At 36.7% G+C, this 19,709-nt stretch overlaps 1 protein-coding gene across 6 annotated transcripts in view; it reads left to right on the top strand.

Moving 5' to 3' along the window:
• LOC114895388 (serine/threonine-protein kinase Sgk3) overlaps nucleotides 1-19,709 on the top strand; it is a 111,176-nt gene extending 91,467 nt beyond the window's left edge. For 4 of the 6 annotated variants that reach the window (XM_029222710.1, XM_029222712.1, XM_029222711.1 and 1 more), the window contains 9 exons: nucleotides 1,513-1,596; nucleotides 1,707-1,838; nucleotides 5,599-5,711; nucleotides 5,805-5,841; nucleotides 6,546-6,632; nucleotides 8,518-8,613; nucleotides 10,533-10,688; nucleotides 14,098-14,187; nucleotides 17,859-18,240. In XM_029222710.1, coding sequence (XP_029078543.1) covers nucleotides 1,513-1,596; nucleotides 1,707-1,838; nucleotides 5,599-5,711; nucleotides 5,805-5,841; nucleotides 6,546-6,632; nucleotides 8,518-8,613; nucleotides 10,533-10,688; nucleotides 14,098-14,187; nucleotides 17,859-18,029 — 966 coding nt within the window. In that variant the 3' untranslated portion in view covers nucleotides 18,030-18,240. Of the gene's footprint in view, nucleotides 1-1,512; nucleotides 1,597-1,706; nucleotides 1,839-5,598; nucleotides 5,712-5,804; nucleotides 5,842-6,545; nucleotides 6,633-8,517; nucleotides 8,614-10,532; nucleotides 10,689-14,097; nucleotides 14,188-17,858 lie in introns of all 6 variants that reach the window. The other 2 variants (XM_029222715.1, XM_029222716.1) reach the window with 2 other exon arrangements.

Raw genomic sequence — 19,709 nt, 5'->3', positions numbered from 1 at the left:
CTTAACCACCTATTTTCCACATCTACCAATCTGCTGAAAAAATGCCTACCCTTCAATGTACCTCCTAATGGCCACATTCTTTGAATTATTTTCTTAGAATATACTTAAAGATGAACCAATCAGAGTAGAGAAGTGAAGTTCAGGGCGGTGGGGAGCTGCCGAGAAAAGAAAAAGTGTAAGAAGGAAGGAACATTCAACAGAGTCAAATATTGTAAAGAACAAAAGCCTAAGAAATGAGAAAGATGCCAGCAATTGAACTCAGGACATTTTCACCCCGAAGATGTTTTGACTCCTTTTTTATGAATAACAAACATTTTAATTGATAGACTTTATTTTTTAGAACCTTTTTAGATTTACAAAAAAAAAAAAATAGAGTAAAGAGAAAGTTCAGAGAATTTCCAAGCCATCAGTTTGCTCTATTTAGTAACATGTTAGTATGGTACATTTGTTCCAGCCAGTGAGCCAATATTGATCCATTATTATGAACTAAAGCGCATCATTTATGCAGATTTCCTTGGTTTTTACCTAATGTCCTTTTTTTGTCCCATTCAGGACACCACATTACATTTAGTTGTCATGTCTCCTTAGGCTCCTCTTGGCTATGACAATTTCTCAGACTTTGCTTGTTTTTGAGGGCCTTGATGGTTTTGAGAAGCACTGGTTAGGTATATTGTGTATCTCTTTTGGAATTTGCCTGGTGTTTTTCTCATGATTAGACTGTGGTTACAGGTTTTAGTGAGGAAGACCACAGATGTACTCAAAAGTAATGCCCAGCATTGTCACTAGTGGCAGATCATCTCAAAACGTTTTAGAATATATCATCTAATAGTTACACAACTTGTAGGGTGTCTTGAATCCCTTAAAATTTGTTTCTAAACCTTTGAGTATGTCTGCCTTTTTTTCTGGGGCAAGATCTTCTAAGTTTCTTCAAATCCATGAAGTGTCTGCATGCACCCCAGCCCATTATAGAATCTCAGCTATACATGGTGCTTCTTGCTCTGAGTGCTTCTAAATTTGAAACCTGTAAGAGAAACCCAAATGTTAAAACAAAAATACATTTTGATCACCTAGAAACCATTTTCCTCTCCTTTTTTTATGTAGACATGAAATTTATAGCCTCAGTATTTTCTAAAGACACTCTTCAGGACTCAGGGCTAGCATGCATGCGCGCGCGCGCGCACACACACACACACACACACACACAGTTCTCAAGCAGTATAGATTTTGACACTTAAATTTAGTAAAAACCTCAAACATTAGCACATTAAGTGACAAAGAAATGATGCCTGGCCATTTAAATCATCAACACTTTTTGGTTTTATTAAAATATCTAAGGAAAAGTGGAATTGGAGAAATAAATTCAGTAATTTTCAATTTTCAAAATAAAAACACCACATTATCTAGGTCCTTTGTGGACTTTATTTTTTAAAAATTTAAGTATTGACTTATTGATAAGTGAATTGTTCCTGTCAAAACACTGAAATTTCTAATAGTAGGTACAATCTTTAACAGGTTCTTCTTGCAAAACGGAAACTGGATGGAAAATTTTATGCTGTCAAAGTGTTACAGAAAAAGATAGTTCTCAACAGAAAAGAGGTAAAATAAAATAGCTTTGTTTCTCCTAAACCCGTTTTCTCAGTTAACAGAATTGTTTTCTGGTGTCTAATACAAGCTGATTTTTTACCTTTTTTTTTTTTTTTTAACAGCAAAAACACATTATGGCTGAACGTAATGTGCTCTTGAAAAATGTGAAACATCCATTTTTGGTTGGATTACATTATTCTTTCCAAACAATTGAAAAGCTTTATTTTGTTCTGGATTTTATTAATGGAGGGGAGGTGAGTTTTATAATTAGTTTTCTAGTATTGATAATGTTTAGAAAAAAAATAGAGTTCAAGTTTCTCTTATCAGTGTTGGAAGCAAAGCCCAGCATAAACAGCTGTTTGTTGAGTAGCAGCAGTATTTAAAGCACTGGCTAATCAGCACAATGCAGAATGTAGAGAAGTGAGACATAAAGCTCTTTTCCTAAGCAGCTTATGGTGTAGGTGGGAAGGTTCATAAAAGAACCTTGATACGAAGCTACAGACTTGATGGGTAGTTTTGTCACTGAGCTATATAGCAAGAATATATACTGAAACATTAGAATGAAACTTGATTTGTAATTTTTGGTAATTATCGTTTCAATAGTTGCATATAAATATTACTCTAGCCTGTCATTTTCCAAAATGTGCAAACTATTAATCAGATGAGATGATCCTGTAATAAAGGGTTCTGTGGTGAAGCCAGTTTGGAAAATGTTTCCTGTTATATCCCCTTGGTGATTAACAGTGTGCTTCGTGGTAGTTACAATGTTTCAGCATGTTAAAGACTTTGAGAAATTATGCCTGAAAGCCTGGATTTATTTAAAAAAATTTTTTTTACCACACAGTCCCGTTTTTTGTTTGAACCAAATCTATTAACAGTATTCCCCAAAACTCTGGATCAGAGGGATATTGAAATACATTTTGGGAAATGCTGCTAAGATAATAATTCCAGTAGTAGTTAACATGTATTGAGCATCCTTATGTGCCCAGCACTCTGGCTTTTTATACATATTATTTTATCTTCACAACAGTTGTGTTGCATAAGACAAAGAAACTGAGGTACAGAGAAGCTAAGTAACTTGATCAAGCCATGTGGGTTAGTAAGTATGGAGCCAGGAATTGAGCTCAGTCTGATTCCAGGATCGAGGCAGCTGACCACCCCCTGTTCCTCTGCTTCTTAATCCTCGTACTTTTCTAATTTGTTTGATCTCTGACCTGTAAATGTCTCTAAAAATTATTTTAACTGGTAAATGTTATTATATCTTTACAAAAGGATCTTCCATCCCTTAATCCCAGAGCAAAGAGAGAAGTGTATTTCAACCTTACTATAGTACACTTATCTGTAGAATAAAGGAACTACACAGAAGACCGATTTCTATTCTACAAACCTGAAAGATCAGACATACCTAGATCATTTTGGGGATGGTCATAAAAAGAATCATTATTCAACCTCTTACATCTATGGCAAATACGCCTTAAGACTCCTCAGAAGCGGGATTATGAATCCCCCATGCACCCTGATTCAGGAATGTGGATGACCCCACATCGTTCCCACCTTGAAGGTGTGGTTTTATTTGTATGTGGGGAGTGCTAACATATAACAAGAATTTATTGAGGCCTGGCACTTTGTAATTATTTTACATGTGTTATATCAGTTTATCATCACAACTCTTTGAGATAAACACTCTTATACTCATTTTATAGGTAAGGAAATTAAGGCTCAGAGAGGTTAAGTAACTTTCTCAGTATCACTGTGCTCTGGTACTTGTCAGGCCCCGGATTTAACCTGGACATCCCAACTGCAAAGCCCATTCTTAAGTACCACCTATGTCTTTGAAATGTCGTGCAGAAATCTAACTGCAGGTGGGATACTGGCTGCACGTTTCCTGCTTGTCTGTGGTTTGTTAATGCTGTTTTAGGACTTTGCTTCTGAGCCCTTATTACACAGTGACTACTCCTAAACTGGATGGCAAAGGTGGAAGGGAGTAGGCTTGTCTTCTAAAAGATAGAGTTGACTAAGATAATGGGGGGAAAAAACAGAATGTTAAGGTGCAGGGGTTGAATGGGGCAACAGGTAGAAGAGGAATAAGGATGAGAAAGGACAGAGGCAAGAGGAGTGTGATTTCATTATGTGTTTCCTATTATTACTGTTATTTGCCCCCCAATGTTCATATTTGCATTTAACCTTAACATGTGATATTTATTTTTGTATACTACTTCAGATCTGTTTTGGAGTCAGGTAGAGTATAAACAAGTAAGTTTTATGATACTGGGCATGTAAACAAGCCTTTCTAAGTCTCAGCTTCCTCATCAATTCCTACTTCAAAATAGGTGGGTGGATTGAATAATACAAGCATATAGTCTTTAGCATAGTACCTTTGATTTAGTAAGCAGTGGTTGTTAGCTGTTATTAGTGAATGATCAGATTTTCATTCGGGGTAATTTTCATCAGTAGTAGTGTATTAGACAGATGTGATCAGAAGGTCAATAAATAAAGTATTACAGTAGAGTAAGCTGCAGCTAATAAAAGCAGTGGTAATGGTTAAAAGGGGGGAGTATCCCATAAATAAATAAGAGATAAAAACAGAAGAATTTATTCATTTTTTGGATATAGGGACTAAGGGTAAAGGAGCAGTAGAGGTGAATCCCAGGTCAGCCCCATTTATCTACTCTGTCAGGATCTATTGTAACTGATCTTCACCATCACCTTTCAGAAGAGGCTAAGAAACAATTGGGGACAATCTTTGAAAATCAAACAAGTTAAATGAATTACACACAAAAAGGTTTGAACCCAAGGCTGATCAACTATCTTTTCAGTTTGACAATCTATTTCCACTTTACCTTGCTGCCTCCCATGGCTTAGAGGGCTGGGTAGAAAGTGATATCATTAAATGAGACAATACAGCAGTGGCAGTAAGTCTGTAAGAGAAGACCAGGGGCTCTGGGTTAGACAAATTGAATTTGTTGGCTTGTTAAATATTCAAGAAAGAGCAGCAGGCAGCAGATTTTTGCAGTAGAAGCTCCAAGCAGAGGGCTGTCCACACGAGAGACATCAACATAGAGTGGTGGTTAAAATCATTGGAATGGATTAAGTTGCCTGGGAAGGTATCCAGAGAAAGAATAACAGTGGAGAAACCTAGGACAGACAATTTGTCAATCCCTGCAGCATAAGGGCCCAGAAAGGAGCGGAGATGGAACTGTCCAAGGTAGAAGAAAGCCCCCAACGAGAGATTGTTGTTTTAGAAGCCCAAAGACTTAGAGTAAGGACCTAGAGCAAACTTTGCCTAGGCAGGTAACCTGATGACTAGAGGACAGGTTGTGAGAAATACATTGAAAATTAGGGAGGAAGTGTAAGAAATGAACTGGAGAGTCCAGCTGCCAATGATCTCCAGCCAGTTGCTACCATATTGAATTTAGGCTTAATGGTGCAGAGCTCCCCCCACCCTTTTCTTTTCCCCAGAAGAAACCAAAACTATGAATTTTAACCAAAAAAAAAAAATTTCCCAGTTTTAAAATGTTACCAATTATTTTAGATTTTTCTGAAAACATTCTTTGGTTCAAACAAATTATATCTGTGGGTTAGATTTGATCTTCCAGCCACTAGTTTACGATCTCTAAATAGTGTTTGGTTTTTTCAAATGAAAGAACAGTCAGAAAAGGCCCAATGAGATAATTACATGACAGTATCAAAATCATTGGTCTCCATTAATAATTTTTTCCAGGGAGGTTGCCTGGAGTGGTATGAGGATACTGCCACACTGAGGATTGAGGGGTACATGGGAGATGAGTGAGCAGTAAGCACAGATAGGGAAAGATTTGTGGTTGAAGAGAGCATGATTGCCAGGTGGAGGGGATACATAGGCAAGGGGGAGTCACGGTTCTGTGCTTTGGTGCATTTTTATCTCACGTTCAAAGTAACAAAAATAAATCCTGTTTTTGTATTTTTAGAATATATTTGTTTCACTTTATGGGTGAATGATCTTAATATTCTTTTTTTTTTTTTTCAATTTTACAGCTGTTTTTTCACTTACAAAGAGAACGGTCCTTTCCTGAACACAGAGCTAGGTTTTATGCTGCTGAAATTGCCAGTGCATTGGGTTATTTGCACTCCATCAAAATAGTGTACAGGTAAATTTTAAACATTTCACTTCTAAAATGTCTTTTTATTATTTTATTTCAGTTCATATTCAGGTTTCCTTTTCTTTCCTTTTAATTCGATAGAGACTTGAAACCAGAAAATATTCTTTTGGATTCAGTAGTAAGTATTGTCTTTTAAAAATCTACTAGTGCATGATTTTTTTTTTCAACACCTTTATAGGAGTATAATTGCTCTACAATGGTGTGTTAGCTTCTGCTGTATAACAAAATAAATCAGCTATACATATACACATATCCCCATATCCCCTCCGTCTTGCGTCTCCCTCCCACCCTCCCTATCCCACCCCTCTAGGTGGTCACAAAGCACCAAGCTGATCTCCCTGTGCTATGCAGCTGCTTCCCACCAGCCATCTGTTCTACATTTGGTAGTGTGTATATGTCCATGCCACTCTCTCACTTTGTCCCAGCTTACCCTTCCCCCTCCCCATGTCCTCAAGTCTGGTGTCTACATCTGCGTCTTTATTCCTGTCCTGGCCCTAGGTTCTTCAGAACCTTTTTATTGGTTTTTTTTTTTTTAGATTCCATATATATGTGTTAGCATATGGTATTTGTTTTTCTCTTTCTGTTTCTCTAAAGTTGGCAGTCTAGTTATCAGTATTATACCAAAGTCAGTTTCCTGATTTTGACACTACTACAGTTATATAAGATGTCAGCATTGGGGGAAGCTGGGGGAAGGGGACGTGGAACTCTGTACTGTTTTTGCAATTTCCTTTTAATCTATGATTATTTCAAAATCCAGTGGTTTTAATAAGTGTCAGTTTATGTCCATGCATTCTTTTATCTTACTGCCCCTGTATTTGTTAGGGACATGTTGTCTTAACAGATTTTGGGCTTTGTAAAGAAGGAATTGCTATTTCTGACACCACAACAACATTTTGTGGGACACCAGAGGTAAGAAATATGTCTCATTCATGTACTCATGTATAAAATGCTAAAATGAATCACAAATTGTATATATAAAATTTGTATATATAAAATTTGAAATCAGAAAAGTAGAGTAAAAATATTTTCAGCTTCCAGCCAGCTGGAAATATCTGATAATCATCCCTTCTGAACATTTAAAGTTTATTGATAGTTGATATTTTTTTAACTGTGATTTTGAGATACCACAGATAACCCAACAAAGATGAATTATGCTTGTTTTTAATGTTAAAAGTTTACCTTAGATTTCTTCAAACATTTGATTACATTTCTAATTCTTAAAACAACAAAAAAGTCATGAATCAGTGATGAAAATGTCCAAAAATTAATTGAGGTAATGTTAGGACAACTCTGTGAATATATTAACAGCCATTGAATTGTATACTTTAAGTGGGTGAATGGCATGGTATGTGAATATCGTAATAAAGCTGTTTTTTAAAAGAAATAAGCTAAAGCAAATATGGCAAAATGTTAACATTGCCTATATTTGGGTGGCAGCACTATTGGTTTCTGTTATATTTTTATACTTTTTGTATGGTTAAAATATTTTATAATAAAAATTGTTTAATGGAAGAAAATAAAGCAGTGGATATGGGGGAAAAAATTACAAATCAGAATTTATTAACCAGAACATCCTATTCTCTAATCATTTTAACTAGCAGAAAATATATCTTTCTGTTTGAGACAGTAATAATAATCCTTAAAATTTATGTGAAAGCCTTGTTATTCTAACTTCACACATACATACGTTTAGTTTAAAGTGTTCTAATTTTAAAATATTAATTGTGATCTTAATTGCAATTAATTAAGAGTAATTAAGATTGTGGAGTAATTGCAAATATGTTAAAAATGTGTGATAAAATAGCTCACATCAGATTTCTAATCAAGATGAGAAACTTAAAGTATCTATAAGTACAACTATTTACTTTGAAATGTATTTTTTCTTCCTTTTTCTCGCTAATCTAACCCTAGCTCTTGTATATATTTGTAATAATTCTATTTTGGTTTATGTATGAAGAAACATTTTTCATGGATGTATATTCATTTAATAGTTAACAAAATCTTTAAGTCCTGTAATTTTTAGAAGGGAAATAGAAGTTTTTTTGGTCATCTAAACCTAAATATGATCAGAAATTATTAAACCCTTTTTATATATGTTGCCATTTCTTTGGATCACATAAAAAAGCTTAAGAATGTATTTCCTTATATATATTTCATGTGGGAAGAGGAAATATGTATTTTGGAATCTAAAATTCAAATTCACCATTTATATGTGTGAAATGATGATGTTTAAATGTTTTACAATTTGAAATGTAAATAGCCATATAATAACTTAAGCAACTTTTCTAAATAACATGTTAAAGAATTGCTATTGTAATTCTTAAATAAGAATGCAATTTATTCTTTTTTCTTTCAATAAAAAGAAAAAAATGAATTGTAATTGCCACACTAAAAATTCTTTCTTCAGGAGAATCAATTATGAATAATGGCCATAAGAATTTCTAAAATTAATTTTGAGAAAGACTCCCCCCACTCCCCCTCCAAAAAAATACCTACTTTACCTACTTAGTATTACAGTTTGTACATTTGTTGGCCTCTATTTGTCTTAACTACATCATAGTTTCTGGGGAGAAATGCTTGAATATGTGTATATTGAAAATTACCCCAGTTGATTCTGAAGACTAGTGCCACCCAAGAACCCCTGGTATAGAATATACCCAACCCACTGAAAATCTAGATAACGTGTTTAATTTAGTGTGATATTACACCTAAAATTTATTAAATTTCTCAATTATTCCTAGATTTTGTCTTCAGCTATTTATTGAGTTGCTCTAATATTTAATCTTTTTTATAGTACCTAGCACCTGAAGTAATCAGAAAACAGCCCTATGACAATACTGTAGATTGGTGGTGCCTTGGTGCTGTTCTGTATGAAATGCTGTATGGATTGGTATGTATTTCTCCTCTGTCATTATGATTCTAGTATGTTAAAAGTGATTTCGGTTTTCTCTTTCTTTCAGTAATCTCGTGGACACTTAGTTAACAGTAACAGAACAGTAGTAACCTGGTTAAATGAATCCAAAATCACATTAGGGATATGCACAAAAAAGAAAAACTTTTCATTTTCTTACTAATTTTTTGTGTTTCTCTATCATACTAATCACTACTTCAAACGTTCTCATCCCACTACATTTTTAAGAAATAGACACCAAGTTGTAACATTAAAATTACCCACTTTCATTCAGTTTGCTCCAGTCACTCTGCCTAATTTCAAAAAGATGAAAAGAAAAAGATTTTATTTCTCAGAAGATAATAATACCTTTTGGTTTTGCCTCGTGTTTTGTTTTTATAGGATTTAATAAGTATACTGGTGCTCTGCTTTTTTTTATTACTGGGAACCCTTTATTCCCTTTATCATAAACATCATGTCATAAATATTTCATTGGAAAAAAGTGATGTGTGCTGTGTAATCAGTTTCCCCAGTTTTTATTAATTAAAGACACAGTTAGCCAGAGCTTCTGATTAACGAGTCACATTGTTTCACTACACTGAGGTAACATCATTCCAACCAAAAGCAAACAATTTTAGGCACTTTAATTAGCTTACATATCCTTGCAGGAATAATGTATGTTTTTCTTTAGGCTTTTTTAAACATTCAGAATAGTTTTTAGGTTCCCTTTGTGGGCCCGTGAGTGACCAGCAGCCTCAGGGTGGTGACCAGGCTCTCATCACCCACACTGCTGCTCCCACTAAGCTAAATCTGCCATCCGCTGAGACTTGAGCTGGCCTTGGCTTTTTTGTTTTGCTCTGTGTGTGTACGTGTGTGTGTGTTTCCCCTGAAAATGGAGGCGATCTCAGTGAAATTCAGTCCCTGAGGTATGTTTTAGAGCATCTTTTGTCTCATGTTGCTAACTTTGAATGATAGATTCCTAATGACAGCCAATGCTGTCTCTTCTTTGCCCTTGACCATGATCTGCTTGTTAAAAGATCTAGTTTTCTGGTTATGCTGGTGACTTAGAAGACCTGATAACCACTTTATACCTTACTTTCTTTAAGTGTTGGGTATTCGTCAGCCTGATATTTCCAAATCCTTTGTATTTCTTTAGAGGACTTTGAAAGTATAAAATATTATCATTGCATATAGAATGTAGTTGATTCAAAGGGGAACATTTGAAACACACACTTCATTAATGAGACTTATATTAACAATTTAAAAATAAAATTAGATGTTAAAAAATGAAGTTTTTCTTTCCTATACAAAAGAAAAAAATAACAAGCTTGTAACTCCCTTAACTTTAAAAATTATTTTTACTTTAAACTTGTAACTCAAAAATTAACTGGCTAATTCTCATGTTGGAGCTGTACCTCAGGTCTTTAAGCTGTGAGAGTAAAATTTTAATTCTGCAGGACACTGTCACTGCCACAGGTTAGGTCTCCATCTCCACTAGAAATCTTTTTAAATTAGTTTATTCCCAGGTCTCAAGAAGTTATTTGTTTGATCTGTGTTGAATCTCTATTTCCACTAATTCTATCATTATGCCTAATGATGAGGTTGGTAGTGGTTTTCTTTAAAGCAGATCCTATTGCAACTTATATACAATTTACACCTCTCTGCAGGAGTTATTGAACAAACTGACCCTAATTCATTTCGTGAACATGTATTAAGCTCTATAGCGTGCTGGGTTTTAAAATCTCTTCACATGGAAAGCCACACTGTAGATTTTCATACACCCAAAGAGGCCTGTGCTTTTCTGTACTTGTGCAGCCAGACTGCTCTTTGTACATCAAGGCCAAATCTAACTATTTTAACCCCATCTGTGCATAATTCAATTAGTACTAACTTTCTCCTCTCCCCCCCCCCACCCCCAGCCTCCTTTTTATTGCCGAGATGTTGCTGAAATGTATGACAATATTCTTCACAAGCCCCTAAGTTTGAGGCCAGGAGTGAGCCTTACAGCCTGGTCAATTCTGGAAGAACTCCTAGAAAAAGACAGGCAAAACCGACTCGGTGCCAAAGAAGACTTCGTATGTACATCTTTCCCAGTATCCTCTTTATTAAGCTTATTTATAATTTGAAGATAAATCCTTATTTTATGTGGTATTTAATGGGATGAATGCAGCTCTTAAAGAATAGCACCATGAAAAAGAAGCATGCTTGTTCCAACAGTTTTCACCAGTGTTTACATAGAACTGTACAGTGTTTAAAGCTCCTGTACAAGCATTTATTTCATTTGATCTTCATAACAATTTGATCCTGTCCTTTTCATCCCCCATATCCAGCTTTCATACCCTATTATTTATTAGAATTTCCTACCCCCTTCTAAAAAAAATGCGTGGCATGCATTTTTTGATTGCCTAAACTTTTAGATCATTTTGTTTAACAAGAATGTAAGTGCCTTCTGACTGCATGTGGTAATACCTTTTGCTTGAACTGTCATTAAACCACTTTTTTTCCTGAGAATTTAAATGTGACACCTCCTTGAAATAATTATGGGACCTGCAGGTTTGCTTTTTTTTTTTTCCTTCAAATCAGGGTAATCTAATTGCTAGTGCAGTTACCAGTGTTATGTTAATGAACTCATGAACTACTGAGGAACGTGAACTTTGAAATTTTAATGAAAATTCATTAAAATTTCTCAGGGATTTTTGGGGGCTCTTTACCAGTCTTGAACTTGAGCCGTGAATAATAAACTCATCTGCTGCTGCTCTTCCCCTCCTGCACTCCCCAGTGCAGCAGGTAGCTCTGTCCAGTTTTCCCTCTAGCTTGGATTCCAGAGTCCGTTGTTTCAGGGCAATCTTGCTAATGCTCCATACCTCCTTGTCTCTTGGTCCTTTTGTTGGCAGAAATTGCAACCCTAGATGAATCCAGCTGTCACCCCTGGGCTGCTGAACAGTGCTGATGACCGTTGCACAACTGGGAACATTGGAAGTGCTGTGAAGTCTAGTCATTAGTCTCCTCAGTGCTTCTCCAGTTTATGCTCCTACTCTGTGTATTAACTATTTTAGACCTTCTCTCCAAATTTCCAGATTCCTTTTCTTCTTCACTTTTACCAGATGCTCTTGCCTTCTATTGATATTTTATAGGGAAAATAGAATCAGCAGAGCAGAACTCACTCAGCTTCCTGCTATCAGATTTGCAGACCTACATGCACTGCCCCAGTTGTTTCCTTCTTCCTAGTATAGTGGAAAAGGTCGGTTTCTGCCTTTACTGGATCCTGATCCCTTGCAAGGAACCCCTGTGCATGCTTTTTTCTGCACAGATAACTGCTCTCTTTTGTCCTGGATCCTCCAATACTGTCTCTTTCTCCCTTCATAGCCAAGGGAATAGTTAGAAAGTTTTCGACTTGAAAACCAAGTTGGGGCTTCCCTGGTGACGCAGTGGTTGACAGTCCGCCTGCCGATGCAGGGGACACGGGTCCGTGCCCCGATCCGCGAAGATCCCACATGCCGCGGAGCAGCTGGGCCCGTGAGCCATGACAGCTGAGCCTGTGAGTCCGGAGCCTGTGCTCCGCAACGGGAGAGGCCACAACAGTGAGAGGCCTGCGTACCGCAGAAAAAACAAAAAAAAAGAAAACCAAGTTGAAAGTTTCTATATTCATTCTCCCTTTTCCAATCTCTTCTCATTTCTCAGTCTACCCCACAATAGTTACTAGAATTGTTGAGTACTTCTGTTCCTCAGATTGCATTCTCAGCAGCATTTCAACTTCCAGCCCTCTCCTGGGCTTCTGCAGGAGCACACACTCCTCTCGTGCTTTCCTCTATATTTCTGAGCCCTCCTCCAGAATCTCTTCTGTAAGCTCCTCCTCTTCACCCTGACTTTTAAGTGTTGCAGTTCCTTATGGTTGGCCCCAGACCCTTGTTTCTTCTGTCGCTCTCTTCCTGGACAATCTCAGTTGTCCCTATGGCTTTGGTTGTGTCTTCATCTGACATTTATATCTTCAGTCTAGACCCCTCTCTACTGAGCTCTAACTCAAAGAATACCTGCCTGTTCAACACCACCACATGGATTCTGGAGAGTTCAGCATGTTCATAATTGAACCCTTGCTGTCTTCCTTCGGTGCTCTTCGGGCCAGAAATCTGAGAGTCATTCCTGACTCTTCTCTCTTCCTTTCTTCCATATTCAACAAACAGCCAGACCGTAGTATATTTGCCTCCTAGATCTTTCCCGTATCCAGACACCTCTCTCTACTCCCACTGCTACCACTCTTTTCCTAGCATTGTCATCTTCTGTGGCCACGATAGTAGCTGTTTTCCTTTTTCTCATCATGACTCCCCAGTCCATTCTCCCATTAGTCAGAGTCATCTTAAAAAGCAAACAAACAAAAAAAACCCCACATTTGTGACATTCCCCTTCCTAAAACTCCTTGATGGAGTCCCATGACCCTAGAATAAAATCCAAAATTCCTAGCATAGACCCAGTGTGATAAGCCCATTTACCTCTTGAGATCCTCTTTGTGTGACAATCCCAATCCTTTCCTATACCGCAGCCATATGGGGCTCTCATTTTCTTGACCAAACTAAGCTCTTTGCCTCCTCAGGCCCTTTGTATTCTGCTTGGAATGTTCTCCCCTCATTCTTTTTTGTCTGCCTGCTTCTTACTTATCTTCCAGAACTCTGGTCAGATACCACTTTCTCTGAGAAGCCTTTTTAAACCCATCAAACTAGGTTGGATCCTACTTTTTATACACTCTCATGCCTCCTTGTAGGAAGAAAAGCTAGAATCAATACTGTGCCGACTTTTGACAGTAGCAGCCCAGAGTGGAATCATTTTTGGTAGTAGAGCTTGTCACCTTGATTTTACCCCTGCCCCACTGTGTAAAAAACTCTCATTTAACATCTTTACCTCCCCTTTCAGTAATAATAATTCTTTGTACCTATGTAGTGCTTTATTCTTTTCATACGACTTTTATTTCCATATTTTCCAATGATTCTTGAAACAACCTATGAAATATCTAGGGCAGAAATGTTAACCCCACTGTACCTGTGAGGAAACGATGACTGTGAAGAGGATGTAACTTAAATCCGTCATTCTGAATAACTCTCCCATGTCTGCTCTGGGAGTCTTTTCACTACACCATTTGGCCAAATTGAATAAGATAAACATGTACCTAAAAAGAACTTTTTTTTTGCGGTACACGGGCCTCTCACTGTTGTGACCTCTCAGTTGCGGAGCACAGGCTCCGGACCTGCAGGCTCAGCGGCCATGGCTCACGGGCCCAGCCGCTCCGCGGCGCATGGGATCCTCCCAGACCGGGGCACGAACCCGTGTCCCCTGCATCGGCAGGTGGACTCTCAACCCCTGTGCCACCAGGGAAGCCCCTAAAAAGAACTTCTGAGGGACAAAGTAGAAATGGTTCGGTTTCATAAAATTCTTCAGTGCATACTTAATATATTCTTCAGCATTAGTAAAAACTCTGTTTCTTTACTATTCTAGCTTGAAATTCAGAATCATCCTTTTTTTGAATCACTCAGCTGGACTGATCTTGTACAAAAGAAGATTCCACCACCGTTTAATCCTAATGTGGTATGTTTACATCCAAATCTTTCTTTCTAAAATAGTGAAATATAGAACTGTAGCTCATCGTAATTGTAGCAATAGATCTCAAAATCTAACCTGAATCAAATTGAATCAGTACCTAGTACTTATGAAACATGTCACTCAGGATGTCTAGTACAACTGATAACTTCAAGATGACCCATAAGATTATAGTTACATTAGATTGATCAGAATATCTTCCAGAAAAGTAATTGCGAAGTGCTTCTTAAGAGCATGTGTAAGAAAGCCCAACAGGTTTAAAAAAATGCAAATTAAAGTAACTGTGAGGCATCATTTTCATACCTATAAACCAACAGACATTTTAAGTAACACTAACGCACAATTTTTTTCTAGATTGATATAAAAAAAGTCAAATAATGTTTGACTTGTTAAATCTGATGGAAACATTTTACTTAAAGGATTAACAATGTTGAAATGTTTGGAAATAAATATATAATGTTAGGGAGATTATTAATAAATCATCAGAAGGCCAATAATGATGTTACTAATGATAGCTTCCTATATGTAGGCATATATAATTTTTATGCATTACAACATGTAAATTATGCCTCAAATAAGCTACCAAGTTACTGCTATTACTGTTCTTATTATACATGTTTTATAAATGAAGAAATGAAAATTCAGAGATGTCACATAGCTGGTTAAAAGTAGCAGACCTGAGATTCAGATCTGTGTCTGATCCCAAAGTCATTATTGTTTCTATGCTTTCTTACTCTCTATTTCCTTTTCTTGTTAAGTAAATGATAATAATGATAATAAATATAAAATGAGTAGATGCTTGGAAAATCCTTATAATGTTAAATGAAAACATGATAATTATCATTTTTGTGACATAAGATTACAGCAGTAAAAGTAACAGGTAAGGATGGGAAGAGAATATAAATCAAGACTGATTTGAGATTACACGATCATAGCTGAATTTGTTTTTCTTTTATTTAAAATTTTTTGGTGTTGCTGTGAAGCTCGTGAAACACTTTTTTTTAGAAAATTAGAGCAGGATAAGAAAATCACTTCAGGAAAGTATTATTTAGTGTACTCAGATTTCATTCAAGCTCAGTTTCAGTACATTGCTGATAGCTGGTATTAATTAATTAATAGATGTGATATTGTACACTATAAATGTAACGATATTTGTAGACTGATTTATTTCATGTAGCTCATCCAGAAGTGTCTGTTTCAGAAGTGACTCCATTGGTAATAATTTCTGTCCTCATTTCTAGAATTTGCAGTAGGAACCCAGGACCTTTAAGAATTATTGAATTTTCTCCTTTATATTGAAAGTCTTACTGAGTTTAGTTATCCTCAAATGAACGTGTCATCAGGCTCATTAAAGCATTAGGGACCCCTTCTAAGCAACACTGAAAATGGAAACAGTGTTGACTTCAGAGGAGTCAGGCACCTCCACGTTTGGATCCCTGCTGGTCTACAACTAATTAAACTTTTTAAAGCAAGACCTGCAACGGAGAAGCTGTAAGAGGAAAAAACTGATAAATTTGACCACATAAAATTTAGAAATGTCTGCATGAAAAAACACTGCAAAGAAGAAACTGGGAGAAATTTCCCTAACACATAAAGCATTCTTATAAGTCATTGAGAAGAAAGACCACGACCAGTAGAAACATGGACAAAAGACACAAAATATTCAATTACAGAAAAATAAATGCAGATGGTTTTTTAAATATATTAAAAGATGTTCTAACTCACCGACATTTAAGGAATGCAAGATAAAACCCTAACGTGTTGCCATTTCTCATGTAACAAACAAAGATCAAAAAATTAGCTCCTATGCTGCCCTCAGTACTTGTATCCTTCTACTTAAGCCTGGCAGCTATCCTACGAAATAGTACCGTTATTTTCCACGTAATACAGATGAGTTAACTTAGGCACAGAAAGGGTTAAATAACTTGCCGGAAGTTTAAAGTTAAAATTGCAGACCTAGAATTCGAGCTCAGGTGCTTTAAGGAGAGAGTCTTCTCTCACTCTTAACGTAAGTTGTACAGTTTTATCCCTCTCAGTACTGGCCAGGAGCCATCAGGGCGTTCACAGAATGTTTATAAAGTCCAGTGAAGGAACATTTTTCATCATTTATTGAGCACCTTCTACGTGTCAAATTTTGGGAATTTTATGTATTAACGCATCCAGCCCTCACAGTAAACTCACAGAGATAGGGTAGTTTATATAAAGAATTACAGCTAACAAATTTCACAGCCAGAATTCAAACCTTAGTCTTGTTCCAGTGCCCTTGCTTCTAAGGTTATAAATGAGAATTTGATGACTTTTTTTTTTTTTTTGGCTGCGTTGGGTCTTCGTTGCTGTGCACGGGCTTTCTCTAGTTGCAGCGAGCGGGGGCTTCTCTTCATTGCGTTGCGCGGGCTTCTCATTGCAGTGGCTTCTCTTGTTGCAGAGCATGGGCTCTAGGCATGCAGGCTTCAGTAGTTGTGGCACACGGGCTTCAGTAGTTGTGGCACGTGGGCCCTAGAGTGCACAGGTTTCAGTAGTTGTGCCGTTTGGGCTCAGTAGTTGCAGCACATGGGCTCTAGGGTGCTCAGGCTTTCAGTAGTTGTGGCACACGGGCTTAGTTGCTCCGCAGCATGTAGAATCTTCCCAGAGCAGGGATCAAACCTGCGTCCCTTGCATTGGCAGGTGGATTCTTAACCACTGCGCCACCAGGGAAGTCCTGATGACTTTTTTATATATACATGAGTATAATTTCTAGCATTCTTTCTCCTCTGTTGGGGAATTTCTCATATGGAAGAATCTAGCATCCCGAATTTCCCTGGTCTCTGCTCTGCTGTTTGTAGACCACCAGGCTAACTGTGTCCTTGGTTTATATATGTGCTCTGAACCTGTTTACCTCGGTTAGACTTGATGACTTGAACATTTTAAGGATTCCCTTCCTCTTAGAATAGAGATAACCTAGAGCTTCAGAGATGGGCTTTAAGAGTAAATCACCTGAATCTGTATCCCAGTTTTAATCTGTAAATAAATTGGAAGGGGAGAGTCCATTAGCTTGTATCAGATTCGTGAAGGAAGATTGACCGCTACCTTCAAGCCTAAGTAGCCACTATGCTTCATTTCCCAGGTTCCAGTCCCTTTAGGTCTCTAGAGCTAAGGGTGTCACAGCCGAATGCTCAGTGAAATGACGTCTGTAGCACAAGAGTCACCTTTCATAATTTTACTTACTGTCCCTTCATTTCTTCATCAAAAGGCTTCAACCTCCCCAGAATGAGAAACTGGATGGTCAGGCATTTTATGGAAGCGGAGATGCAAAATTTTCTCCTGAAAACCTCCCTGAGCCCCTTTTCTAAATGTAGAGGTGGTGATGGGTAGAGAGAAAGTGGGTCAGTTGCCGGAACCAAGATTCAAATTAACATAGGCGAGGACCCTGTCACGCTAGCCTTCCTCACCCTTATCTTTCCTCCCCCCACCACCCAACAACGAGAACCCTAACTGTAAGAAGGACCTGAATAATGAGAGTCAGGAACGGAAAAGCAGGAAATGTTTCAAAGACATTGATGGAGTAGGAAGACTTGCCAGGAATAAATAGACAAATTCATGAAGGGGCTTTAATGAGGGACTGAAATAAGGGGAAAAAAGGTAAGGTAAGGTGAGTAATAGTATGCTTTTTGACGTTTTAGGCAGGACCAGATGATATCAGGAACTTTGATGCAGCGTTTACAGAAGAAACAGTTCCATATTCCGTGTGTGTGTCTTCTGACTATTCCATAGTGAACGCCAGCGTACTGGAGGCCGACGACGCCTTTGTTGGTTTCTCTTACGCACCTCCTTCAGAAGACTTATTTTTGTGAGCAGTCTGCCATCAAGAACCCATTGAGCAAATATAAGCCTACAGATGACATGGAAACTCCTGTTTGTGTGAATATATTCAAATATGTTTAACTAGTGCCTCATTTTTACGTGTAATGTTAAAAACTATGAAAAATGTATTTTCTGCTGTATGCGAGAAAATAGGGCATTTCAGAGAACTAAGTTTTGAATTAAAATTTGTATTCTTGTTTATTAAGCTTATTTTTAAACAGAAATTTTAAAAGCTACTGTTCTTAGCATTAACCTATTTTTAAAGAAAACTTTTTTGCTAATGACTGTTTCTTTTTCCCTCTAGGTTTATGCTAACATCTACCCAAGATAGACTGTTTTTTAACAGTCTGTTTCAGTTCAGTTAACATACATTAATGCCTTCGTAGCTCTCTACTTTGAGTTCTCAGATCACAACTATGCAATTGGTACATGGTTGTTTAAGAAGAAACCATATCTTTCCATAATGAATCACTGTTTGACATTATCATTTCTTGGTAGGATTAAAATATAAAAGCATAGTTAACCCATTGGCTGCTAGCTAACACTTTGAGTAACTGTCCATTCTGCAGATCAAATTAAGAAGTAACAAAAGGAAATCCTATGCCTTTGAAATACCAGTTCAAATTTATGAATTATTTTTCCTCTGGAGGAAAAGTAAAAGTTCAATAGAAATTTAGAAATTTTAAGTATTCCCAAAGCTCTGAAGGGAAATAAAGTACTGCTGGATTTTGTTTTTTAAGGCGGTGCCAAAAGCGAATATCTCTGTGTCATGTATTTATATTACCAATACGTTTTATTTATGTTCTTTTTGGTCTTTTGAATATTTAATATATTGTTAAGTAGGTCGAAATCTTGATATTTGTTTTTGCAAATAGCTATTCAAAACTGTCTTCCTAATTGGTTGATAAGTAAAAAATATTGCACTGTCTAGAGTATTTACCTAATTGGGAACTAAAAAGTAGAATAGCAAATTATGGGTCAGTATAAATGTATACAGTTTTACTACAATGTAACGAAAGTTAAAAATAATTCAGGCAGATGCATAGTCAGTATCTTATGTATCTTAGAAAAAGTACAGGAAGCTGACCTTAAAATCATACTAAAAACCAACTAACTTGTATACTTGTAATTGTAAAAAAGGATATCTACAGAAAAACTAAAACTCATGCTTACCTTGGGATTCTGATTCTTAGTTTAGAGATTTTTCAGGTCTTGTAGGAAACTGTGAAAGAGTTTAGTGACGCAGTTTTGATGCTTCAGGAACAAGCACACTTTCCATGTATTTTCTCTTCAGAAAGAAATTACAAAAACTTTTCACACGAATACCCTTTAGCGTAAAATTGTTCAGCAGAAGGCAGGGAGGCAGAGTGTACTTTTGTTAGATTAGTAATGTTTGCATCCAATACACTGAATCTTCCTTTAGAGGTAAGACTTTAATAGCAACACTGTAAATATTTGGTTTATTTGGCACTACTGTAAGTTCTGCTTTTATACAAAGCTCTTTGCTTATTATAAAACAAAAACTGTAGTTTCTTGTATGATTTTTTTTTTACTCAGCTGTTCCTTAATTAAACTGCCAAAAATTAAAGTGCAATATTGTATATTTTTAAGAACAAATTTTAAATAGAATATTGATGTTTCTCAGATCACAGGAAATACAAATCTTATAT

Source organism: Monodon monoceros, unplaced genomic scaffold (assembly GCF_005190385.1).
Source record: "Monodon monoceros isolate NGI ecotype Baffin Bay Population unplaced genomic scaffold, NGI_Narwhal_1 Super_Scaffold_14, whole genome shotgun sequence".
NCBI classification, from domain to species: Eukaryota; Metazoa; Chordata; class Mammalia; order Artiodactyla; family Monodontidae; genus Monodon; species Monodon monoceros.
Note: the sequence above shows the minus strand (reverse complement) of the source record. Positions and strands in the feature narration are given on the sequence as shown.